This window comes from Nestor notabilis, unplaced genomic scaffold (genome assembly GCF_000696875.1).
Source record: "Nestor notabilis isolate BGI_N333 unplaced genomic scaffold, ASM69687v1 scaffold27676, whole genome shotgun sequence".
In the NCBI taxonomy this organism is placed as follows: domain Eukaryota; kingdom Metazoa; phylum Chordata; class Aves; order Psittaciformes; family Psittacidae; genus Nestor; species Nestor notabilis.
In genome coordinates, this window is record NW_009933756.1 from 14,707 (window position 1) to 42,092 (window position 27,386).

Sequence of the window (27,386 nt, forward strand, 5' to 3'; positions counted from 1 at the left end):
GCTTGAAACTTTGAGGAAAGTACAAAAAGCAAGCTGCAGGGAAAACTGGCATGTTTTAGGCTGAGGTAAAATTTAAAATAAATACTACTTTAAAAAATCCCCAAACACCATGAAGCAGAGAGATGATATCATATAGCGCAATTTTTGTAGTCAGGACCAGTGCTTGAGATAACTGACTTGACCTACTAGTTCTCTCACATTACCAGTATCTTATCCTTAACAGAGCATTTTCCAGACATATGAATGCTTGGATTTCTGTAAATACAAGATTAACAATATTTAGCAAAGTGGAAACTGGGTGAGTAGGTATTTTGTTACACAGCTTCAGCTGCATCTAAACAAACTGCAGCATCAACCCCTATGGTTAAAGCAGTTTGTGTCACAAACATTTGGTTATAATGGTGCTGGGCTGGTCTTAGTACACCTCATTCTGCATTGGGTTTGGCTTTTGAAACATTTTCAAAGTCAAAGTTCATTCTTTAGTAAGAGAGGATTTGTTAAGTGTAAAGTTCCAGCTTTTCTTGATCAAAAGGAGGAACACATGCCACCCTCTTTGAAAACATTTTCATGTTTTAAGAGACTATCGAGATTGACTTGAAGAACATTGCAGTAAACACCTGAAGTTTTTAAAGCCCAATGTATATACTAATATCCTTGAAGTAGCAGACTGCAGAAACTTCACTCACCTTCATAGAGTACGTGATTTCTAACACTTATGTTTGCTACTCTGTTAGCTGGTAAACACTGCTCTTGCAGAACCAAAAAGACCTGCAAAGGTTTTTGATTCTTTCAGGTCAGGCCATCAGCTATAGGATTGTTTTAAACAAAACACAGGCTCCTGTAACAGTATCAGTGGCTACCAGATCATGTTGCACATTTGCAGCCAGCACAACATTTTATAAGTTATGCAATGCCATTGCATCTGAACACGAGAAACATCTTTAAGTCAAGATATGTAAGTTTACTGTCGTAAAAGGAATGCCATTAAGTTTCCATTCTACACGCTTGGGTGAAAAGTTTGTTAGAAAGAAACAAAAATGCATAAAATCTGTAATAGGCAACAATATACAAAGTTTCAAATATAAAATCATGACTTGTATAGTTTGTCACTTGCATCTTTTCACACGAGGAAATTAAAAGAACCACACATCACTGAACTTCTACACAAGCTTCTTGTGTTTCAATGTCATTTATTGAGGAGTGAATGAGATACTGTCAGACATGCCAAAGAGACTTCACATTCAAGGGCTGGAAGCTGAACAGCTTTCCTCATTGAGTCACTGTTGTTTTGGGGATCTGAAAGTGCGATCAATGAGGTCTTCATGCTCGATGTTTGTCTTCAGTTTTTCATCTTTTGATCTACTAACTTGTTGGGCAGAAGGACATTCTCTACCCTACAAAGACTCACACTCCAATTAATACAATTAACACTAGATGTAGAGAAACGTTTATCTGTTATAACGTACATCTACTGCTGAAAGTCTTAAAGCTGTTTCTTAATTCATTATGTCTAATGAGAAAATTCAACTTGTTTCCCTTTCACCATCGTAGGGTGGCTTATACCATTAGAAAAATACTCTTCAGTGCTATTGTAGGGTTTACAGGAAACGTCTTCTGTGTTGTGGGATAGAAACCGATTTAAACACCATTCTGAAAGAATGCTTCTTCCTGCTGCCACTGCCTGTAGGTTGCAGAAGAATGGCCTACACGCACTACAGTTCTGGTTTTACTCAAAAAAGAAACAAAAGAAACCTAAACAGTAGGGTAAACGTTTATTTGGAGTTAGTTTTCTTGCAGATGATAATTAAGGCCCTTCAAGCAGAGTTCAGGAGCTCCTGTATGGCTGCCTGTTGATCTGCATTGAGCTGTGATATGCATTCTGTCCACAGTTGTCCAGATGTCTGGAAAACAAATGAGAAGTTGTCTTTAAGCAGGCTGACAAGCTTCTAAGGCACACACTAAACTTTCACATGTTTACAGAGCTCAGCATTCATTGGGCATATTCCTGAAATATATATATACACACACATATAAATATATATATATATATATCTGTTGAAGAGAACAGACTGAAATCTTCAGTTACACAATCTTACACAGGCTTCACTAGAGATGCTTTAAAATGCTAAACAGAGGTGAGCTCTGGTAAACAGCAGCAGAGTAATGAATTTGAAACTCCTGGGAACTCCCTATAACTAAGTGGGTCAAATGACAATTGACACTTTTTAAGTTAACCACAGCCTAAACTGTTTGCTCCGTTTTGCATTCAAGTTGAAAGATCAACTTTGAGGCAAAACTGAACCATGCCTAAACATGAGAGTATCAGTTACCTTCAAAGGAAGGGAACACAGTGATTCCAGCATGACAAGCTACACACACTACGTGTGTATATGCAAAATGCTGCTGCCCACACATGGCATTACTCTTTAGTGAAAGGAATAGTAAATTACTTTCCAGAGAGAACACGTGTAGCAGCATCTATGTGGGTAAGCGTAAACCTACACTTTGTTACTCCTAGGTATAATTCATCTGTGTTACCACAGCCCTCAGCTGAGATGTTAACTTTTAAAGTCACGATCACTACAGACTGATTCTGATGGCACCAGAAAATGTGGAAAATTAAAAAAGGTTAGGAAATAGCATTTATTCACTTATCAATAGAAGCTGGACGCAACTGGCCCACTGCTTTCTAGAGAAGGACGATGATAGGAAAAAGAAAAATTGCAGGTGACTGGCTGTAGGTCTTTAGATTGGCTTCTGTAATAGCAGTATACTTGAAGTAAATTAAGAAATACTTTAATTTATATTTGGTATATTTTATGTTCAGCTCTTCTATAATTCCCTTTTCTCCCACACTTTTTAGGGGGGGAACAAAAAAAGTCAAATACAAATGAATTCACAGAATTCAAAAGAACTTGGAAACAAAGTCTTCAAGTTGGAGTTTGGGTTTTTAAATAACAGTAGGCATTTTAGACTCTCCATGTTCAATGGAATACTGCAGAATCAAATGTGCTCTTCCAGCCTTTCTGACACACACTGAAATTGATACTCTACTGAAATATTTCTGGCCTGAGAACACCTAAGCACGAGTTAAAAAAGTTTGTTTCATTCCAACTGTGACCATAATGTTGCTCATGTCAGATGCTGGCAGTGGAAAAGCTTACTGAGATCACTAGGAAAAAAGTCTGCTGGAATCTGGGAAGCAGCAGCAGCAGTTGGCAGACTGTTAACAGCCTTTAAAGTTCCTACCATGGTATAAAACATTTGCAGTACTTTACCCAAGTCAAACTACTATGTGTGAAGAGAGAAAGGGCTGGTAACGGTATGCTAAAATTGTATTTAAAAACCAAAACAAAAAACCCAATCAAAACACCCAAACCCATGACCTTTAAGATGCTTCCCCCACAGTCTGAATGTAAATCATTCTACCAATGCAGAAGTCTTGTTTCCATATTAATGTTCCTACTATTGCTGGCCAAAAAAAGACTGCTACACACAACTACCCTCTACATGTACGGCCCATTGTATTGTTAAAGAAAAAAAAAAAAAAGAAAAAAAGAAATAATCAACTAACCTTGAGCATTTAAGTGAACAAACGCATTCGCACACCCTAATACATAAGTTCCATACCCAAACTAAGCACTAACAGTAAGCATTCATGTCTCTCAGCCAGAATCTAGAGCAGCCACTCACACCACTTTCACTTTGAAACTTTGCTTGATTTCATTCTTTTTATGCCTTCAGAACTTTAACAGGTCATTTTCTACCAGACATAATGGATCTCACAGGCTGATACACTCATTCAAGTAAATCCTTTCCAAAATCAAGTACTCCTAAAGTTCTTGAACCCGAGTCTTGCCAAAGCATGCCAGGTAAAATGAACAATTGAACTGCTGCTGCTCCAAATCCTCTACAAGTTTTTATCAGCTGTATGCTTGTGCTGTAGTTTTCTCACACTAAATCCAATACGCAGCACTGTACCAGCTACTAGAAAGGAAAGTAACTCTATCCCAGCAGTAACCAGGACAGCTCACCAGGCACACTACTTAATATCATTAGGTGCTGCAACTGTCAAGTATGTCTACATGATAACATCTGGCTCTGGGTCAGACCTGCCTTATGAGTCCTATCACTTACAAAACTGTAGAGAGGTGCTGCTTAAATACTTGGACATCCCCATCATTGTAAGTACTTGTTATGGTATAAAGGAAGTGAACCTGGAGGCAGTTCCCCAAGGGTAGGAAAACATTGAAGAGCTGCCTGTATCTGCACTGGATTAAAGGGGGCAGTAGTAAAATTACTTGTGGCTTGCACTCATTCTCTAGTAAAGATCCCTAGCCTCTGCTATATTACTGAGTCACCACAGGGTCCTGGGGACCCTTACAAGAACCACACATTTGTTGGCTCGAATCTCAAAGTGTAGTTCACTGATCCAAAGATAGGCAGATTTCTCTCCTAATTTTAATTTCTGGCTCAGAAAACAGAACAAAACAAACACACAAACAACTTATACTGGCTAGTACGTTAACCATCTAACTGCAGATATCTTTTGTTTGTTTGACTTTAAATTAATAAGCTGCTGAAGTCTATCAAAAGAGATTCAAGTGCAGATGTTACCGAGTTTTATCATTAATGGTTCAAGGAACGTCCAACGATCAACAAGATCACTGGTTGAAGCATTATTCTTGAAGAAAGTAAGGCTCTCAACACTTAACAGTTTGGTTACTTCTGAAAGCAGATTCCAAATGTTCACTTCATACGTAAGCAAGCATTTACTTACCTGCACTTGGCGAACAACATTAGCCAACCGCTTGATACATGGATCTTCATGTTTAATAGCTTCATGAATTTCACCATCTGCTATTATACCAAATATCCTGGGAAGGTTGGAATTGTTGGGACCGAGGACAATTGGGTTGTTGCTGTTAAAATCAAAACGTATTACAAATAAATTAAAATTCAACTACAAAAAAAAATTAAGCGTTTTCCATGTAAGTTGAGTAATTCTGAAGTATTTTATTCTAAAGCTGCTTATTTACATCTAAGTTTCACACAGCTGAGTAAGCATACATAGCTTCACTGCCTGCTGACAGAATGTTCCCTCTCCAGTTAATATTTAACCAGCTGACTCTTTACTCAGCCCACACTTTATCAGGAAAAAGTTCTGAACTCTACAGAATGGATGAGTTCCACGCAAGCAGAACTGTAAACAGCGTGACAGAAATACCCTGCCTAAAAGGGCTTGTTCCTCCCTCTCGCAGTGCTGCAAGGGGGAGGAGATTGTGTTACTGGCGTGGGGAGCGCCAGCAACTGCAGCTCTCTGCCAGCACTCACAGACACAGCAAGCAAGCAGTTCTACTCCCTCTTCCTAGCCAAGTGTTGGAGTAAAGAAGTTCTGGCAACCAGGGCTCTGGGTGGAAAACATGATCTACTTCCAGCCCTGCTACCTACCACTGCTGGAATGCAGAGGCTGTGTAGGACTGACAGAGCTATGGAGAAGTAACATCGCAAGGCTGAGCCACATGCACAGAGCTGGGTACAAAAGCTGCTAGTACTGTAATTCTTGACTTCTACATACATCTGCATATGCATACATGTCAGTATTATTATGGTGTCTCTACACAGTTATCAGTCCAGGGATCTTAGTTGCCACTACCACCTTGCCTTAATAAAGCACTGAGATACAAGGTATTCACACAGCAGAAAACACTGTAGGAAACCTAAGTTACTTCTTTTCTATTTTTCTACTAAGATATAACATGGTGTCAGCCACAACATGGCTCCTACACAGCGTTTCAGAAGCTGACATTCTTCCACTCAATTATGAAGTGCAACTTGCAACCACACTAGAAGAATTATCTTTTTTTCTCCACTGACTTATGAGAGGGAGCACAAATCTAAAGAACAAGCTGTGGGACAAGATGCTTTCAGCAATCACTGAAATTATTCTTACAAACTTACTAAGAGAGATAGCACTGTACCAATGAATTTATCTGTATTATTCTTCTACTTTATACTTTGTTTTGTTGATACTCAGGCTTTTGGAAAGCAAAAAGGTGCAAATCTACTTTAAAAGGTTATGAAAAGAAGGCTGCAAGGGCATACATGCTTTTAAGTAAAAAGGCTTGATCAGTAATGCTGATATGTAAAGACAGTAACAATTTTCCTGGAATTTTCTGCAGAAGTTCCCAGCTGATCCTTTCCCATCATGTACATAAAAAAAATTCCTGGCTGTTTTATTAAAACTACACAAACATTAGTTAGGATGAGAACACTACTCAAAAAAACAGCAACAACATAGTGGAAGGGTCAGTTCTGACATTCCAGATTCCCCTCTCTGAAGCATGTGCAAATTAAGCTGGCAGTTTCTCAGATTCAGAAAATGAATGCAAGGAAAGAACCTGCAAACAAGCTTACTTTCTGCATTAATGTCAAGACTTTGCCTTACCTCTCAATCAAGTCACACAGATAATTGAAAGTATAAACAGCTTCTTCTTTATCTTCATGAAGTGGAAGCCACGATAACCAGTGTGGCAGGACTTCTTCAACATTTACACAGTCAGGCTTGAACTTCATTATCTTTCCTACAGCTGAAATGCAGTTCTCTGTTGCATTGACATTCTCTTTGGTTTTGGCATCTGGTGACTGAATGACTCTCACCAGCAATGGAAGCGCCTCTAATTGTTAGATAAAACAAGAAGAAAGCTTAATACACAATCAAGTTTTATGTTACGAACATTACAAATTCCACAAGACTACTTGCACATATTAAAACCAGGATTTTTTTTGTGGCCAAAGCACTAACATCCAGTCATCCCAATGTCCACTACTTCTAGGCTCTTCACTGCTCAAAAATTGTATGAAAAACAGACAGGTAAAGCTATGCAAGGAAACACAAGAAAACAGCTACTGCAGAAGACTGGATCTGCTTTACAGGTTCAGAAAAAGAAAATCTTCCTGTGTCTCTCAACTGGAGATATGCAGTCTACAATCTAAAAGACACAGCAGTTTATAGTAAAAACGTAAGTGAAAGCATTGTCTTTTTCATCTTACAGGTTCTAGAAACACAGGATAATGAAAAGCACTGATGGAGGGACATTCCCATTAATTTGGACTGTAGTGCATGTCTGTGGTGTGTGCCTGCTGCACATCTAGTGCTTGTGCACACACAGATATATAAAAATATATATGTATGTACACATACACAACTCCCACCATTAAAGGGTGCACTAGGAAAAGCAGATAGGAGAAATCTCATCTGGTGAATCCACTGGGAATGGTTTAGATGAAAAAAAATAAATATCAAGCATCAGGGAAAACACCAACTTTCTTGCTAGGATAATAGCAGTTTTGGTGGGTTCCCTCCCCTCAAGTCATACAGGTAGCCACAAGCACACTTCTAAGTGAAGGTTAATATCATGATTTTAGTTACTCATATCTATGAGGACTTCAGAGCACTCCACATGCATGCAGGAACAATTGTCCTCGTGTTCTTCTGCTAAAAATATAATGCTAAAGCTGTGATATTCTGTATCGGCACAGAAAAGAGGTTGTGGAATTGTGCAGAAAGCACACTTCAAAATAACTCCAATTACTGAGAGTGAGATCTCACACTACTTCATTTGGATGAGTAAGTAGCAGCTTTGCAGTCAAGAAATACACAATGACACTTGCTATATTAACTTCACCAAATTAGATTTGTGAAAATATAGCAGCTTATAGAAAAACAGGATTAACCCTAAGCTAGACAAGGATACTTTTATGGGGCTGATAAACTTCACAGAACTGCAAAAACCCTGGTCATCAGACCTGCTAGCTGGTGTACTGAATGCAGGGTAACAATACTGGCCTTTTCTGCAAAGCAAAATTTGTATCACAGAAGTCTACTATGTCCAGGCAAATTAAGTTTGCGTTTTGTACCTCATGTTTTTATGACTGCTCTGAGCTAAATCTCATCTGTTTCCTCATACTCATTATTAACAGATGACTCCGTAGGTATGTGTCCTTGCAGCTGTGAGATTAGGAGGGCATCAAAATGAATCAGCACAGTCTTCTCCCTACAGCTTACCAGACAATTTTTTTCTTGTCTAGAAAACTGATCTATTCTCATAGATGTTGTGGTAGATAATCCCTAACACCCCCATTTGACTATAAAAGATCATCTTCTATAATGATAATACTAATTTTTGCAAAGGACTGACTGCTCTGACATCTTGCACCACCAAAAGTTTTGAGGCCACTGATGTGATTTAGGGAGAAACGCATGCAGTTGATTAATACAATATTCACAGAGAATAGCTGATTATATTCTTTCACCAACATATGAAATAGAAGAAATATTGACAGTCACATAAATCGTAACCTTGTCAGCCCATTTAGAAAGTTACTTCATTTGATGTTGTTTTTCCTTTGCTCTTCACCAATTCTGTTTTTAACTCTTGTTGTTTTCATCATAACATAGCTCTTGAGGCATTTACAAGTTCTCCCTATATTCCTGTAGTTTTCCAACTGACTGCCAAAACCACTGTTGTTAATACGTCTGCGTTTTCTGAATAGTGTAGAGTCTTTGCATACTGCTACAAACTTGCAACAGTACAATATGCCAGTGCTATGTATTAATCAGTAAATAAATTCAATTATAAATAAAAGCTCACAAACATTATTTTTTCAGAGAAGACAGTAATGCCTATGGGGTAAATAGCTTCTCAGACCATGGTTTTACTTTGTTTCTAACCATAGCACATCCCCATCTACGAAAATAAATCATAAATTCATTTGTGTACATACATAACAATCTAAAATACTTCTGAGTTGCCTGCTAATAAGCTGTATGCTATAAACTAAAGTTATTTTATCTAAATGTCCAACTAAAGGAGAAGTCAAGTGTCTGGGTTCAATCAAAGATTATTTGTCCAAATACAAAGAAAAGGATCAAAGTTGTTACAAAGTTTAAGTGGGCCAAGGTGAAGTCTAATGAATGAAAATTAAAATTAGACTTTAAGACATGTTAAACCTCCCCAAAACTCCCAAACCAGAACTATCTTGACCCCAGTCTCTACTCCACTAGTCTCAGAGACATAAAAACCTTATGGAGAAGTTCACAAAGTATTTTTCTAAACAATTTTAAATGTTAATGCTCTTAACCTTTCACTGCAATGTTCCCCCCTGCTTTTTATTTTTTTTTTTCTTCCTGAAAGACACCTCGTCTTGATTGTCACCATGTGACAGTTACATTTATCCCTATCACATGGTTCTTATTTTCTTACATCATTTAATTCAGCTTTTGTTTAAGATTCCTGGGAAATACATATTTGAAACAGGTAACTAAATATTTGCTTTAAAAAAAAGAAAATCTCTTCTAAGGGATACTAGTTAGTGCACAAAATGAACTTTGTTGACTGGCAAGAAGAGTGCCAGGAGACAACCATTTCTTTAAATTCCAGATGAATTTGAAGTTTTAGAGAAACTCGAGACATTCAGAAAAAGCAAAATGTTTCTGATAAGCATTATCATACTAATTTCATTTCTTAGTTGCAGAAATCAGGGTCCTTTTTATATAATGGGAAAGCAGAGTGCCACATTAGTTATTAGTATTCTAGGCTACTCTTAGTATAGGACACCTGTATAGATACCAAAAGGGTTTTGCATTAATATGTAACCGCATTAGTACTAATCAACAGAATTCAGCAACAGAAATGCTGCTACACAGAACATTATTAAAATCCCACAGAATTCAGGGACTTCACTAATCATCACCAGTCTGCCTCAGAGGTTACACTGGCAATCTACTTCACTGCCAAAGGGAAGAGACCTCATTAACCAAAAGGCCAGCAAATTATTCTCCTCCCCAATCCCCACATCCCACATTCAAATAGCTTTATCATAGAATCACAGAATGGTTAGGGTTGGAAAGGACCTTAAGATCATCTAGTTCCAACCCCCCTGCCATGGGCAGGGACGCCTCACCTAGACCATGTTGCCCGAGGCTCAATGCATGTACATACCTGTGCAAAAAGGACGATAGCTGTCTCCACCAAATTGTGCCATAACTCCAACACCGTAGGCAGCTGCTTGCCTAACCTCTGGGCTGTTGTCACATATTGACTGGAGCATTGGCCTCAGGAAGTATTCAGCGTACTTGAACGAGGAGGGGCTGCAGTGCTCTACAATATCGTCAAAAATGCACAGCCCCCACTGCCTGTCTGGCCACGGCCTATGTGGACACTGCATCAAAACCAGGTAATATTTAAGCCACCTTAAAGCTGGTATTTTTTGTACAGTCAGTGATTAGATCAACAGAACAATCACAGTAACAGTGGTCTAGTAACTTTGTTAAAATCCTCCTGGATTAAATTTAATCCTACAAACACACAATTTTGTCTTGTGATACTTGCAGTGATACCATAAACAAACCAAAATCCAGGTGAGTATCTGAGCCTATTACAAAAATTTTAGGCTAAATACCTCTATTTCATACTCCAATACCTATTTCAGTTCCAATTTTTCCCACTAGTCTGCAATACTTTTTTGACCCTCTTTTTGCAATCCATTTTAAAGAGTACCAGACACTCTCAGGCAAATTAAATTTCTCAGAATACATGTGTGTGTCAATGATCCTGAGTCTTGGAACACACAAATTAGAAACAGCACAGCAGTGATGCTGTTCAAAAAGCATAAGGTAACAACTTTGTACTTGATCCAGAACAAACTTTCAATTGCCTCTATTTTGTAAACGGTAAGTTCTATGTTCTATCTACCAAGTTCTTTAAGATTCCAGTATGTTTAAGATGTCAGGCCTATCAACACATCAGAAAATACAATCCAAGTCAAAATAAAAGCAAGCCAGGTACTTACAATTAGGTTGACAATTAGTGGAAGTAGCCTTTCAAACCATGGGAGTACCTTCTCTTTATAACTGTTGAATATTGAGTGCAAAATGTCCGATACTTTAGTCAAAACATAAACATCATTGTCATCCTGATAAGAAAAGGATACAACTCACATTAAGACTACTGATCTTTAAAACAGCTGAAGTCACATGAAATGCCAAAATGTCTAAACTAACAGAATGAAGTTCAATGATTTGGTTTTGTAAACCCAGCCTTTTAAAGTCCACTATTTTTCAACATTTGATCTAATCACAGAAAGATAGAACAGTTTGGGCTGGAAGGGACCTTAAATATCATCTAGTTCTAACCCCTCTGCCATGGGCAGGGACATCTTCCACTAAACCAGGTTGCTCAGAGCCCCGTTCAACCTGGCCTTGAACACTGCCAGGGATGGGGCAGCCACAGCTTCTCTGGGTGACCTGTTCCGGTGTCCCACCACCCTCACAGTAAAGAGCTTCTTCCTATTATCTGATCTAAATCTCCCCTCTTTCAGTTTAAAGCCATTTCCCCTTGTCCTGTCACCACATGCCCATCAAAAGTCCATCTCCAGATTTCTTGTTGGCCCCTTTCAGTACTGGAAGGCTGCTCTAAGGTCTCCCCAGAGCCTTCTCTTCTCCAGGCTGAACAAGCCAAACTCTCTCAGCCTGTCTTCACAGAAGAGGTGCTCCAGCACTCTGAGCATCTCTGTGGCCCTCCTCTGTACTCACTCCAACAGGTCCACAACCCTCTTGTGTTGGGGCCCCCAGAGCTGAATGCAGCAGTGCAGGTGGGGTCTCATGAGAGCAAGGTGAGAATCACCTCCCTTGTCCTGCTGGTTGTACTCCTTTTGATATAGCCCAGAATATGGATGACTTTCTGGATTTCATGCTCACAGTCCTGGCTTATATGCAATTTTTCCATTAACCGGTATCCACAAGTCCTTCTCCACAGGGCTGCACTCAATCCATTCACTCCCCAGTCTGTACTGATACTGGAGATTGCCTTGAACCAGGTGCAGGACTTTGCATTTGGCCTTACTGAAGTTCATGAGGTTCACACTGCTCTACTCCTCAAGCCTGTCAAGGCCCCTCTAGATGGCATCTTTTCCCTCAAGTGCATTAACTACACCACTCAGCTTGGTGTTATCTGCGAACTTGCTGAGGAGGTACTCAATTCCACTACCTACATTGTTAATAAAGATATTGAACAGTACTGGTGCCAGCAGTAGAGACCCCTGAGGGACACCCCTTGTTACTTATCTCTATTTGGACATTGAGCTGCTCAATGCAACTTCTTGGACATGGCCATCCAGTCCCTCCCTCGTCTACCAAATAGTTCCTCCATCAAATCCGTATCTCTCCAATTTAGTAACAAGAATGTTCTGTGGGACCATGTCAAAGGCCTTCAAGACAGATGACATCAGTTTCTCCTTCTTAATCCATCAATGCAGTCACTCCGTCAGAGAAGCCACTAGATTATTTGGGCATGATATTTTGAGCATGATGTGCTCTTTGTGAAGCCACATCAGCTGTCTCTAATCACCTCCCTGTCTTCCATGTGCCATGACAGAGCTTCCAGAAAACCCTGTTCCATGATCTTCCTGGGCACAGAATGAGACTAACTGGTTGGTAGATCTCAGGGGTCTCCTTTATACCCTTCCTAAAAATGCAAGTCAATCGCCGGTACTCAGTTGTGAAGGACTTGAAGGTTTGTTTCAGGGACAGAAAAATTCTAGCAAGACAAACACTTGTGCAAATTTACTGCTTCAGTGTTACAGAAGACAGAAGGTCCTTTTCCTCTTCTGTACCTTACAGATACTATAACAAGCTTTTATTGAAAAGTAAATGGATAACTGCTTTTGTGACAGAAGACTGTAGCAAAAATGTAAGAAATATTAATCCTCTCATCTTACCACTTAACTTCATTTTTCACCTTGCTCAATTATGACATCAAATTGTGAAGTAAAGATCCTCAGCTCAGATACAGCTATCACTTCATATTATAGCTGCAAGCAAGGATTGTTCCCTGGACACACTTCCATTTGGAAAACCCTTTAATCTTGTTTTAAAGCAAGTTCTGTTGTACTTGGTATGGCTCTTTTAATCAGTTTATACTTTAACAGGCAGGGAAACAGAATACAGCTAGTTTCTGGTCCCTAGTGAGAAACTAGTAAGTACTTCTCATGTAACAGGCAGCTTCTCAGAACTGGATATTTAAAACCTCCCCAGTGAGACAACTTCTGCATTGTCAAGGCATAATTCAAGCAATAACTCTGGAACATACACACAAATGAAAATAGAAGAAGAGAACTGCTACAGCACACCACAAGGTCCACTTGGCCTGCTATTGCCTGTTTACTAATAGATGATAACAGATGCTCATGGGGAAGAGTTTAGCATATGCCTTTCTCTATCACATCAGCAGTTTAGTTATTGCCTAAGCTAGGGCTGTATTTGGATATCTTGCAGAACTACTGTTTGAGTATCTTTTGTGACTTCTGTACTCCCTTATATTTCTGCTGCCTTGAGGTAAGGGCTACGTAAATGTATTCTGGGACCAAAGGTGTATATCCCTTACCATATGTTAATTCTGTCCATATGGCAAACGACATTCTGGTCCCATTCCTACTTTAACAGGGTAAGGTAGACACGTACGCCTACCCTGCAGTCTTTAAAAAAAAATCAGCAAGGTCAAACAGAAATGAAAGCATTTCTAAAATGCCTTGCCACTCTGTTGCAGAATATGGATTCAGCTGTTCAGAAGCTGCTACTAGCTAGCATTTTCTCTTATTATCAGTACAGACTGACACGTAAGAAATAAACCGCTTAACTCACTGTCTACAAGAATGAACATTAAAGCAAATAAGAAAGAAAAAAAAAAAAACAGGAAAGGCTCTTGGCTCAGAACTTGAGTGTTGTTATTTTTTTGATCCCAAGCAGTATGTAGGTGCCAGAAATCTATCCTTTTGAATGCTGGCCTAATGTTCCCAAAGCAAAGGGGCTCAAGAACTGCATTGTTATTTTAGGAAGTATTTACATATGGGTGCATGATCTGTTAAGATATACCCTGGAGTCTGTATCCAGGTTAAACTCATGTGAACAAGCTTCACAATTCAACTTCACAAGCTTCACACCTGCACTGTGGCAAAAAAAAAAAAAAAAGTCCTAGTACTTAAATTTACTGAGCATCCTTTACATCTCATGTCATAAGCAGCAGTGACTTATTATTCTTTATTACTCTCTCCATACCAATGATGATTTAATAGAACTATTGTACCTCTTCTACAGTCATCTCCTCTTCAAATTAAAAAGTCAGTTTGGCGTCTTAGCAGAGGAGTGGTCACTTTGGTATTCGCTCATAAGCAAACACATTACGCTAGCTATTCATCCTGCTGTCCTCCTCTGCCACTATTTTAAATCTATTCTTTTTGAGACAGGCTCCTAACCTGACATGTCAGAGCATGCTCAAGGTTAAGAGCCACCTAGGTCATAAGGCACAAAGAAAAAGGAAGTCAGCACAGCTAGGCTTTACATAATCACTAAATAGTCTGCTGTAAAGTGCTGCATTAAAGTAATCTAAGAATTGTTTGAGAGGATTAAGAAAATGAAGAGCCATATCCTGAACTTCCTCCTTCAGTATAGCAGACAAGGAAATGTTCTGTATTTTCTGATTCACCTTTTTCTTACTGGAATTTTTGAAGGAATATGGTATTCTTCCAGAAAGAAATAATTCTGCAGATGCACTATGCTTTAACTGAGTAGCATAGCACATCCATGTAATGTATTTTCATCCTGGTGCTCCGTAAGTGGAAAAGCTCCCCAAACAAACTTACCTCATCTTGTAATGACTCTTCAACTTGTTCATCATAGTCTTCATCTTGTCTTTTCACTAAATGAAAGAACAAATATTAAACCATTACATTTCTACATAAAAAGTGGAAAAAAAAGAAAACAAAGAGGAAAAAAAGATGCAGAAACAAATTTAGAAAATAGGAAAGAGCAGATGAAGATGTAACAGGCATTATGTCTTTTAAGAAACTTCAAAGAGCTTTCACAGAGAAACAAGGAGTATAATGAGACAGCTCAGTTTAAGAATGCATGCAAAAGTGCATGAAATAAACACACCAGCTTGTCCACAAGGACAAGAAAAATGCACAGACATAAGAAGCTACCTGTTGCTTTAAGAAAACTGCAAAGATCGAAAAAAAAAACCACCCCCAAAATACAGAAATGACAACAGCATAGACATGTGCACTGTCTTCAAGTAAATCTGTCCATCAACTTTTAATTCAACTGCAGAATTTCTGCAAATGATGCCATCTTCATCCTCCCAGAGCTCACAAATATAACTCATAGATTCTGTTGTTTCAAAGCCCAATTACCTTACATAAATATGCAAATTAAAGAAACCTGAACTAAGCTTTTTTTGTGTTCAGAAATTATTGGGAATCCTGCTATAAAGAACAGTCATTATCACATATCAACAGGAATTTGCGTTAATTTACCCTGTCTTAATTCTTGGTTTTTAAAGTGCTCTTCTAGTTTTCCTTTCAGTATTCCTCCAAGTTCTTCGAAGTGTTCATTGTTAAGGCATCCATCTCCCATTACATCAATGCACTAGTGAAAAATAAAATGATAATTTTTTTAGCTTTAAGTTACATGAGCAGTCTCAACGAAATCTAAGCACACAGAACATTAATACATGCTCTGCTTGAAGTGATCATTAGCAGAAATGATACATTCATACTGCAACCAATGCTCAAATTATACAAGGTAGGCATAGTATCACTGCACATTCCATGCACAGAACTTCAGTGGTTTCTGGTTAAAAAAATGAACAAATCCAGTAATTATTTTAGGTTAATACTCTGGTATTTTGGTTCTTGGAAAAAAAAATAATAATAAAAAAAATGTACAACTAAGTTTTTCAATCAGCTGTAATATTTACAGTCAAACCAAAATTCACAGAGGAAACTTTGCAATTCTTCCAGCCATTTAAATGAACATCAAATTCATGTCCTTTCTTCCTGTAAAAAGCTACAAACAGTAACACCACAAAGTTTGTAAGGAAGAAGTTACCTTTGCAAAAGAATGCATTATTTCTGAGAGGACATCTGAATCTGGTTCTGTCCCAATGGCTTTGATGAGCGCATCACACATGAAGTGCCACATCTGTGTGAGGTACTCTGGCCCACGAACTCTAGCACATTCAAGAAGCAGGGGCATCGACTCTGCTGCTGCCACTCGAACACGTTTCATCATTAAGGAAATAAAACAATCAAGACCAACATAAAGCGCTTAGAATTTAAGCACCCACCACCATAATGAAGTTATCAGTTTTCCACCTGAAATCTATTCTTTTTATTACAGTCCAGTGTATTTGCTTTCTTAATTAGAAACAGATTAAAACCATAGGAAAATGAAACTTTAAGTTGTTTCAAGCCTGTTTCAGGCCATGACAGAAAAGCTATTCAAGTTCTCCTTCTCTCTGTAGGCACAAACATCACTTTCTCTACTGCTTTCTTTTAAGATTATAGACATGCTTATTTAGAAAGAAACTAGGGGAAAAAGTAGGATAGATTGCCTAAAATAGTGCGTAAAACAATGTTCTCAGAACAATTCTGCTATAAAGCAACAGAATATTTTAACACTAATACTTTCAATACATTTAGGAAAACAGTAAGCATGACTTTTGATTCTTCCAAACTAAGCTTCTGTTTTCACAGTAGTATTTGTTAATAGGATATCATCATGGAAATAGAACTTCAACAAAGGAACCATCAGCTTTACAACTTGTTCTGTGTACTCCACAAATCCTTCTTTCAGCTCTTTTGCATAGCAAACCTGAAAAACAAAGCATGGAAATACCACCTTTAAGGGAAAATACTGTTACAGATGTTTTTTCACCCCATGTGATGATGAGAAAGATTCTTAAAAGTTTAAGTTTTTTAAAATTTATTTCTAAAAGCATGCAATAATCCATTTACTTATCCCCTCCACTTTGATATTTTAAGAAATCCTGATAGCACCATGAGTTCTCAGTCTTAGAACATACATGTATTTTTCAAACCAAATTCAGAAACATCAATATTAGCAAAAAGGATCTACTTTTAAATTCTTTAAAAGTTTTGCTAACAAAAGGAAAATGATCTGTTTATCATAAGAATTGAAGCTCCAAAATAAAGGAACTATTTTTATCAAGCAAGCCACACACAGTGAATTGTCTGAAATCTACTTGACATATCATGCAAAGAAAAACAGAACCATTTCATTTGATACTATAAATAATATTTTCCTTACAAATTTTGGCTTCAAACTTGATTGTCCAGCAATACCAAAACTGTTCTATTACTCACCAGCATCTGGCATGCAGTTGCTTTTTCTTCAAGGCCTGCAGTTTTAATTCCAAAACTTTGCTGATCTCCTAGATTTACAAATTCCCAACCATCATCATCACTCATATTCTCCATATCTTGTGCTATAATACAGAAAAATAAATACGTAAGAGTCCTACAAAATTATATCAGGATTTTTTTTCCAAGCAAAACATGATTTTAAACCTACTGTCTAGAAGAGCTACTTCAGGTTTAATGGACGCAGTCTTCATTAAAGGTCCCATGACAACAGGAAGGTACTGCTGAAATTCCTTTCCAAGAATTTTACACATTCTGGCCCATGCTGAGATCATGTAAGAAATCTGTAAGAGAAAAGTCAGAATTTTCATGTCCCATACTTCATTTTAATGCATACTTAAAAGGAATGCATAAAAGGAAGAATATTAAACAATAGGACTCTAAAAGAATTTCTCAGCAGTGCATAAAACTTATTTCAAAGAGAAGAACTCATCCAATGTGCCATCCATACAAAAACGCATCTTCAAAAGACATGTCCCTGGTCTTTATTCATAACAACGCATTAACTACCTCAGATCAAAGTCACTATATACGTAAAAATGTGACAGTATCAGATGTACTTGTAATGTAACCATGACTGTCTTGAAAAGTAAACTTTTTTCCTGAAATAAATCATTCCCTAAATTTAAGTGATACCACTGAGCCATATGCCTGAAAATAACAGAGCAAAAAAGAGAGCAGCACTGTGCTTTCAGGAGTATTTGTTTTCAAATGCACAAGTCAAAATAGCACTCCACTCATTAGAACAGCTGTCTAACAAGTCTTGTTGAACTATTTATATGGAGGTGACACCAAAGGAATAGGTCACACACAGCCAAAAAAAGTAGTTAGTAATAAACAAGGAATGACTACCCACATGCTGAAATTCCTACAGCAAATATAGATCCTGGAAGTCTCATTTCCTAAACACACTTCTGTGAAAGAGTCTAAGGCCATCTTAGGGCAATCAATCCCAATTTCTGTAAGACATGCTGAACAATTAGCCTGAAGGTGTAACTGGGAAAGGGGGGGGCAGAAACATCACATGTACAAAGAATGTTTTTAATATTAACCAGCAAGTTACGCATTGTAATTTTAACATACCTGTGGATCATCATCTTCTAGATCACTGAAGTCTGTTTGTGTCTTCAATAACAGCTGCATTACATCTGATGCATCTTGCATAAACTAGATGTAAGAAACAACTATATGTTTTTAAAGGCAAATTAAAAGAGTACTTTTCAGAGACTTAAATGGTCACTTAAATTGTTTGGTGTTAAGTCCAGCACACTGTCATGACACAAGTTAAAGCTAGAAATAGACTGAAACGCAGAAAAACATGAAAACACAAGGTGTTTTCCCAGAGGTATCACCAAGTCATTCTTGTCTTAAACTTCATTGTTCCTCTGTTCATACACTTGAAAGCAGGAGTATGTAAAAACACTATTTAAATAAATCCTGATATTCTGACTATTCTAACTTCCCCAGATACCCTCTTTACTATTTTGACTCCTTTACAGAACTGGGACAAAAGCTGACAGCATGAACTACTTACTCATGAGCTCATAAAGTTCTAGGTCACATCAGATGCCCCAGTGATGTTACACCTACCCTCTTTTCACACCCCATGTTCCCAGTAGTCCTCCAACAATAATTTACTAAACATTAGCTATGTTTAAAATCTGATTAAAATTTAGTTGCATGAATGGTAAGTTTACTACTACTCCTTCTAAGTCAAAGGAAAGAGCTAGTAATGGTGGGGGGAAAGAATTTTTGTACTGTATGCATCACTTAATTTTACTTTGAAATGCTATTTTGTTTTCTCCACTCAGTAAGATGAAAGCGTGTAAACCGTAATGCAAACTTGCTATCAGAACACCACTTACATTGTCCTTCACATTTGTTTCTTGGTATGTTTACAGAAACATGTTTTAACCAAAAAATAAAAAAAAAAAATCCCTAAAACTGCCAAATACGCCAAGCCTTATGACAAATGAGTACTTCTAGTTCTATTAGAAGCACATTTAAACTTTTCGGGCATCTGCACACAGAAACTATGCTAAGTTTCCTTCAAACTACATACATTTTACCAGCCATTCTGACACTGCCTAAATGAGATGATCCAGTATTTCTCAAGGCAGAAAGCCATCCCAAATGCAGAAAAAAAAAAAAAAAAAAAAAAAAAGGGTGCTTTCAACACTACACAGTGTGACAGCCTAAGTCAGGCTGAAGTATTTTCACAGGATTCTATTAGGAATTTGTGAATCTAAACAGTAAGACAGTCACCTCAAATGAGAACAGGAAGACAAGAACAGATATCAGCAAGAACATAGCTGTATGTGTAACAAGTGAATATATTAATTCAATGTTAACACTGCAAAAAAAGGGCATTTGAAAGCATATTTAGACCATTAGATAAGATTTAAGCTTACCTTTTCTTTACCAACGGCAAGACCAATTAGGCTGATGCATTCAATAGTCTTTCCTCGTAGAAGTCTTAATTCCTTCTGAACGGCATTCTCAACAATGTGTTTTAGAGATGGCATAAATAAATCATAGTAGGGAACAAACTTCTCCTCTGCTGTATCTGCAACTGATGCAATTGAAGTCACAACTTGCTCCAAAACTAGCTTAGTGCCTTTCTGTATCAACTTGGAAAAAGGAAGAATAAAATGTTATATTCCTACAGCACATTCTTTAAAGCATGCCAAATGTAAAAATCTGCTCTTGAATGTCCTAATTATGTCAGTTTAGACCAACATCTGCAGCTATGTTGGTTCAACATCTGCTTATTTCAGAGGTCTTAATTCAGCTATACTTATTCCCTGTGACAAGTTTACCCTCCATGAAACAATTTGTTCAGTATATTATACCTCTTGTAATTTTATCACCATAGTGGAATGAAGATGCTTCACTAGATTATCCAAATATGGAATAAGCAGCGACTTGGGACAATCTTCAGTGAAGTTTATGAGTGCTGCAGCTGCATGGGCTTGAACTCGTTGGTTGCCTTGATCTTCCATGGTTTGCAGAAGAGCTGCTATCACCTAAAGAAGAAATGTGTATTTGCAGAGAATAAGTTTCTGAAGGGGACATGCTTTTACTACTTCCCTCCCCCCACCACTATACTACTTGCCTTCTCATGAAATTTCTTTTGAAAACCAGGTGCGAAGTCAGTTGCCATCTGTCCAATAGCGTTACAAGCAGCGTATCTCACTCTCGGATGCTGAAAAAGTATTTCCCTCAAATAGTTAACAAGTATCATGAAAGAACAAATGAAAACATTTTGAAATAATTAATAAACTTATACTCACAGGATCCTGAAGGAACAGCAAAACGAAATTAACTATCTCATTTAAAATTCCCTCCATCTGTTGATGGCAACCTTCTCCAATGGCTGAGAGAGCCATCAAGCCAGCGTGCCTGTATTTCCAGTCAGCTACAGAGGAGTAAAAATTAAAATAAAGGTTATTCATTTTGGAAACTCAAAAGACAAAGATAAACCACCTTTTTGGGGGCAACAGGAGGAAGAAGAATGAAGAACAGAAGTGAAAAGGAAAATTTATGCATCTACTTGATTTGCTAAATACTTTTCACTTCTCCTCATTCATACTTCCAGAGATGCACAAAAATTTGAGTATCTAATCCAGGCCAAATCCAGACCTAGAAAAAAGAGAATTCTTAACTGCCGATACAAGTATGTACATAGTTCTAACACCTGGAACCTGCATGTTAATTAAATGAGCTAAGCAGGGAAGCATCAGGACAGGATTTCTTTTTCCCTTTCCCATAATTAAAATAAATAAATAAATCGCTATATATCTCTGTATCTATCTATCTATATCTATTTCAAAGCAGCCTAGAAGCCTATTTCTTCCTCTTTAGGTGAGGAGGGGAAAAAAGTCTAGTGAATCAAATATCTGAATTTAAAACAAATAAATAATCAGTACTCAACTTTTCAGCAGTTTCCCCAAGACAGTTTAAGAACAGTAACATTCCATCTAGGGATGTAAGGTTTTCCCTACCTCCAAGTCCTATTAGTCTACTCTAGTAGACTTAGACTAGTGGGTATTGTTGAAATGGATCTGTCACGCACCCCTCCTTTTATTTTAGGCAAAGGAAACGTGTGAGAAACTCTGAAGATGGGTTGCTTTTTTTTTTTATGTTTTGGTTTTGTGGGGGCTTTTGGGGTTTTTTTTGTTGGTTTGGGTTTTTGTTCTTGTTGTTTTGTTTGTTTTGGGATTTTTACAGAATCTCTGTGCTTCTGTGCCATAAAACATGAGGTTACAGAAAAGAAAACCAGAGGAACGAACAGGTTTATCAAATGACTTGGTAAAGGCACATAACAGAACTTCCTTCACTTCATCATTCCTGATTATTTATTAAACTTCTGGAATGAAGAACACAACAGTTCAGACCATGGGAATCCTGACAGTTAAACTTCTATTTCATGAGGATGAGATGAAATATCATCTTGAGAGAAGGCACAGTGAGGAAGTAGTTTATTTTGTGCTATTTAAGTTCATTGGATGTTCCTAGTTAAGCCTGCAGCTCTTGCTACTCTAACTGTATTAGTATTAGCATGCAATCCAGACTTGAAATTAATGATTCTACAAAACAAAATGCAATTGTGTTTGGACCATCTGGCTACCCAGTCCAAACCCAGTTGTTCTAAATTATTATTTCAGTAAACATTTGTGAGAAAAATGGTTCACAGCATTTAAAGCTGAAGTGTATAAAAGATATATCAAGAAGCTAAGCATGAAGATTTAAGAGGTATCAAAGGTTCTGGAAAGGACAGAATTGTAAAAAAAGAAAATGAAGCTACTTACGATTCTGAAGCATTTGCATAATATGTTCTTTAATCATAGGTAAAACAAGTTTTCCTCCGAGGCCACATGCCATCCTGTCCAGTGCACTCTCACCAGCAACTGCATTGCTAAATATCAGTTACAGAAACATCAGTGGTCTGATATCTACAACAAAACAAACAGTCCGGCAGGGCACAGAATTGCCCTTTCCTGCAGTTCTAGTCTTCAAACCTTTGCCATCTGAACACACAAGAGCCTCCATAAGTAAATAAACCATACCCAAACCTAAAAGCATACAAACTAATCACAAAGTAGTTACTTACCCTCCACTGAAACATCTATTACTGTAACCTGTTAAGTCTAGTACCAAAGAAACTTGGGCCTTACCAGCACTGAAGATGTAGACTGGATTTTGTAACAGTAACACATGCCTAGAAAGCTGAAACTAAATTTGCAGTGAATAAAGCAATAAAACTGGCCATCATCTTTTTGTCATGAGAACACAAACCAGTTCAGACTTGCTGTGAATTAGGTGAACCAGTAGAATTCAGGCTTTGGCACATAAGAGACGTTTCTTGCATGGCTGCTGTATCAGTAGTTTAGCAATGTGTTCTCTTGCCAATGACTCAGGCAGAAAACCTCCAGTCCAGGTGAGGAATCTGTGACTCTCAGTCAGTTCTGGAACTCAGAATCACCTAACATTATCTGTGTGAAGTGACTTGTTCCACCCAATAAAATTATTAGCCACAACCACAGTCACAGTCCAGGTATAGCTAGCACTGTAATAACTTAAGGTTATTACAGTCCATCCTAGACACTGATGGAACAGCTGAGCAATGGTTCGGCAAGCGATGAATCTCCCTCTTCTTTCACGTATCAGTCAGCTGGGTCAGAAATAGAAGTCTTCAAATTACTATGCTTGAATCCCCAGTCTCACTACAAACCATAAACAGTCTAGAAACTCAGATGCTGTGAACAGCAGTGGTTGTGCAAAGATATTGAGGATATTGTAATTTTTCTCCTGATTAGTCATGTTCAAATAAACAGACATCATGAGGAGAGCAACAGAGCAGGGACACTCAGGTTTAGATTGGAGCAAAGTCAGTAACGTTAATGGCAGCTTTTGCGTGAAATTACGTTCTTTGAGCTCTTTCCTCTCACCATTAATTCATACATTCAGTTTGAGGAAATAAAGATAAGTCTATCTTAGAAAAATGGCCACATACCTCCCTGCAATGTTTGCAAGGCTTTTGCCAGGAAAAAAAGGAAGCTGGATTAACCTTTTCCTCCTTTAGAATTTCACTGCTATATGAAGTCAGAGCAACAAAAACCTGGAAATGCTAAAATATTCCCTGCAGCTTTTGTGTAGGCTGACTCACATCCCCCTTAGATCTGAACACACCCTAACTAGGCTACAGCCTGACGATCATTAGCCTGTTTCTTGGACTGCACAGAAATTCCAGTCTTCTTAAGATGTTACAAAGACTCAAGCACCCGAAGAGGTCAGCGTGAACATCAGCTAATCAACAACTCTCCACAAAAGTGGGAAACACACAGCAGCGTGAGTGAGAAAAAACTACCACCACACACACCATCACCGGAGACTACCCGATGACCAGTATTTTGTGTGTAAGCCTCAATCTCCCCTACTACTTCAAGGTCCAAAGGAGCTACATTTCTTCTTCAGGCTAAGGCGGCCAAGCATAACTTGCTTTCTGATCTTTGCTCACTCTACTTGAAACTTGTAACAAAAAAATTAAAAAGGGGGGGTGGGGTGGAATTTTCACTCTAAAATCCATAGGCAGCTAACTTGTGTTTAGAAGCACTACATTACTCTGCTGACAATAAAGACAAATTGGCATGCCTCAAGTGGATGATTCAGAGCACTTACTAAGCTGCTTAAAGCAGGATATCTGAATAAACTCCACACCCTGAAAGGCTTGATGAGGATTTGAACTTTAATATTTCATTTCCTCTTGAAATTTAGCTGAATGAAAAGATTCAAATACTTGACAAACCTGAATGCAGCAGTGTCTGATAGTTCTACCTGTATAGCAAAATGTCAAATATGAGGAAACTAAACCGGTTAAAAGGGTGAAACAACAGCTTACTTTCAATTCCATGATCAAGTGGAACAAAAAAAACATATTCCAAGTCAAGCAGAACTTAAATGGGTTCCTTCCATAAATTCCTATGCTTTGGTTTTGCAAGTGTCTTTACATGCCTGATACCTAGTAGAAGTCATTATATGGTTCAATGGTAAATCAACGTCTCTTCTACTGCCTATCTTCCTATGTGTCAGGAATAAACACGTACACTTTCCAACATGTTCTGTGGCAAATTGTTTTGAAACACTAATTACATCTGAGCCTTGAAGGACTTGCCAGATGTGGCAAAAAAAGCGCCTAGACTGGTAAATGAACATCCCTGTCTTTACAGAAGTCTGGAGATAGTTATCTCCTACACATGTAACAGGATGCTGTAGACAAATCAGTCATTCTAGTGAAATTCTGGAGCAATCTACGAAGTACACAGGAATAAGCAAATCAGAAAGGCTGGACATCTTTAGTAGATCTTTCTTGCCTAAGACACAGCAAGATAAACTACTGCTAGCCATAGCAAGGGATTTAAAATAATACCAAAATCATATTTTTGAGCCAGATGAAATCCAACAAGGAATTCCACTATACATTCTTATGTTCTTTCAAAGGTAGGCAGCTTTTCTCTTTAACATCTCGCTTTCAAGGGCACAGATACAGAAAAATATGAAGAGATTGGATGTAGACAATACAACAGGTCAGTGGCTGTCAGCTTTGGCACTAGTTAACTTTAGAATAAGACTTCAATTTAAAGGGTTAAGAAGTTCCAACTTCTGAACTGAACAATGCAAGTTACAGAAGAAACAAGTCTGAAAAATTAAACCAATGCGTAACAGCAGACAAGAGGACATGCAATATGAACAAGTAAATTATAGCAATACATGAATACCAAAAGAATTTACTTGCTGAACAGCACCTGAATAGCCTACTTAAAAACTGTTTGAGAACAGTCAGATATACTGCTTGTGACCAAGGGAACAAAACTGGAAGTTACCTGAGTTAAGGAGAAAGTAATGCACTGCATTTATTTGCATTTTGCACTTAAAATTTGCCTTTAGCACACAGTAATGATAATAGATCGAAACCGTTTCATAATTACCTGTCAAAATCATCATCTTCAAGCTCATCTGCATTTGCCCAGTCTTCATCTTCTTCCAAGTCAACCATCATTGCTAACATTTGAGGAACTGGGGAGGGGGGTGGGTGGGGAGAAGAAGAGAAAAAGTTTTTAAACTCAGGTTGTTTTCTTAAAACAGATTCTCAAATAACAAATATAAGTTTTAAGTTCCCTCCTTTCAAAAAAAGGAAAAAAAAAAAAAATCACTGAAGAAAAAGAACTCCTCTTTCAGTAGCAAACACTCAAGTCTGTCAAACTGCATCCGCCAATAATTCAGAATACATTTTCAGAAAAGTATTTGCAGAACATTCAAATCGAGTAAAATGTTGTGTGTATTTCTTAAAGATCCATAGTGCAATGCAAGATTTTTTTAAAATCATGAAAGATTTTAAATGTAAATTACTTAATAAAGTCTTAAGTTCCTCGAGAGAGTTAAAAATAGCATTATATGCTTTAAGAACTCAAATATACTGCATTCATTTTGCTGCAACTCTGACATCACCCTTTAAACATTTACTGATGAAACAGACTATATTCATGGAAGAAAGATACTCAACCCTTACTGACAAATTTTGACAACTATATGTGCAGTGGTCAGTTAGCATAAAGCTTTATTTTTATAACAAGCTAATGGTTTAGAACTTCAGATTTCCCCCACGTAATGTAAAATTTTGATTTGCATCATGAAAATATCTTGCACATAAAATTCAGCAGTTTTCTATTCCTACCTCTGTGGATCGATTCTGTTTGCACTTCTCAGTATAACTCTTTAAAGAGGCCACTACACAATCTTTATCATAACATTCAACTACTATGCAATAAACAACACTGAGTTGTTCACACTGGAGGAAGAAGTGCAGTGATTTGTCTACTGTAAGCCTGCCTGTTCTTGTGCACTTCAGAAGCCCAAAAGGTGAAAAGTACACCTTGCAATTACAGGGCAAAGTAAGGTGCTCTTAAGTATTCTTTATATTATACTACCTGCTAAGAGCAGTTGTTTGGATTCAACATCATTTATGCAAATAAGCTTTACTTAGCTCTGGAAACTAAAGTTTTCAATCAAATACTAACCTTTGAGGTTTAAGAATCTTTTTTGGACAGTCTACCACACATTTTAAAGACAGGCATCATAGTTAACTGTCCTTTATAGCAACCTACCTCAAAAACTAGAAGCAGCACACAGTAATCCATGCTGCTGCTGAGAAACACTGCAACTGATAAGGTATACTGCAACTGGAGAATTTCCTAGTAACCTTACACTACTGTAACCTACTATAGAGACACAATCCTAAGCAAACTCACCTCACCATACATCTGGACAGATGAGAAACTTCTGACAGAAGAAAATATTGCTTACTGACAGCAACTTGACATTTGTGGGGCAAGTGTCAAGAAAAGATCATATTGTGGACTGATTAGCTTGATGTGGCTATGTGTCTTCAGCCAGAGATTATACTATGTATGCAGAAGCCTTCAGAGAGTTTTTATATACATACCAAGACAACTTAATAGACGCTAACTCTCTAATATGATGCCCACATGTCAGATTTCTACTTATTTACTAGTCACTGAAAAGAATTTCCTTCAAAAAGAAGAGAGTAGTATAGCCCAGAAGCATTTCAGACACAGACACTCATAAGCGCACGTGCATGAAAATGATGCATTGTCACAACTCTGTAACATGGAAGCCAATTATCATCTGCCACAAATGCTATGTGGCTCCAAAAAATGTCAGTGTTCATTGCTACTAACAAGCAAGACCAAGAACAAACTGTCATCCAAAGCTGTCTGGCCATCATTACATCTAGAACCCGCAAAAGCCTGTGAACATGTTGTTTCTTCTTGATGTTTAATATGAATCTGGTTGCCTGTGAGTGTAGTTTCATAAAAAACTTTTTTTAAATGTAAAGGTCTGCATTAAAGTTTCAAAGTTGTCTCAACAAGCTCTCAAAGTTTAATTATTGCCAATATATAGATTGCTTACAAAGAAGATTAAGAATGACTAAGACTGCTTCTTATCAGAGCATGCCATGACTACATTTTCTGGAGACCAAGCAGAACTGTAGCCAAAAGATAGGCTGCAGCTTTAATTTCTAGGGA

At 37.7% G+C, this 27,386-nt stretch overlaps 1 protein-coding gene across 1 annotated transcript in view; it reads right to left on the reverse strand.

The window, feature by feature from the left end:
* Nucleotides 1-1,153: 1,153 nt before the first annotated feature.
* IPO5 (importin 5) overlaps nucleotides 1,154-27,386 on the reverse strand; it is a 33,821-nt gene continuing 7,588 nt past the window's right edge. The window contains exons 7-24 of the mRNA XM_010017034.1: nucleotides 25,269-25,356; nucleotides 22,092-22,198; nucleotides 20,574-20,698; nucleotides 20,396-20,485; nucleotides 20,133-20,306; nucleotides 19,692-19,910; nucleotides 18,364-18,447; nucleotides 17,432-17,564; nucleotides 17,224-17,345; nucleotides 16,615-16,711; nucleotides 15,947-16,119; nucleotides 15,373-15,484; nucleotides 14,701-14,756; nucleotides 10,855-10,977; nucleotides 10,005-10,224; nucleotides 6,449-6,677; nucleotides 4,781-4,922; nucleotides 1,154-1,901 (exon numbers count right to left, since the gene is read on the reverse strand). Coding sequence (XP_010015336.1) covers nucleotides 1,815-1,901; nucleotides 4,781-4,922; nucleotides 6,449-6,677; nucleotides 10,005-10,224; nucleotides 10,855-10,977; nucleotides 14,701-14,756; nucleotides 15,373-15,484; nucleotides 15,947-16,119; nucleotides 16,615-16,711; nucleotides 17,224-17,345; nucleotides 17,432-17,564; nucleotides 18,364-18,447; nucleotides 19,692-19,910; nucleotides 20,133-20,306; nucleotides 20,396-20,485; nucleotides 20,574-20,698; nucleotides 22,092-22,198; nucleotides 25,269-25,356 — 2,381 coding nt within the window. The 3' untranslated portion in view covers nucleotides 1,154-1,814. The remainder of the gene's footprint in view (nucleotides 1,902-4,780; nucleotides 4,923-6,448; nucleotides 6,678-10,004; nucleotides 10,225-10,854; nucleotides 10,978-14,700; nucleotides 14,757-15,372; nucleotides 15,485-15,946; nucleotides 16,120-16,614; nucleotides 16,712-17,223; nucleotides 17,346-17,431; nucleotides 17,565-18,363; nucleotides 18,448-19,691; nucleotides 19,911-20,132; nucleotides 20,307-20,395; nucleotides 20,486-20,573; nucleotides 20,699-22,091; nucleotides 22,199-25,268; nucleotides 25,357-27,386) is intronic.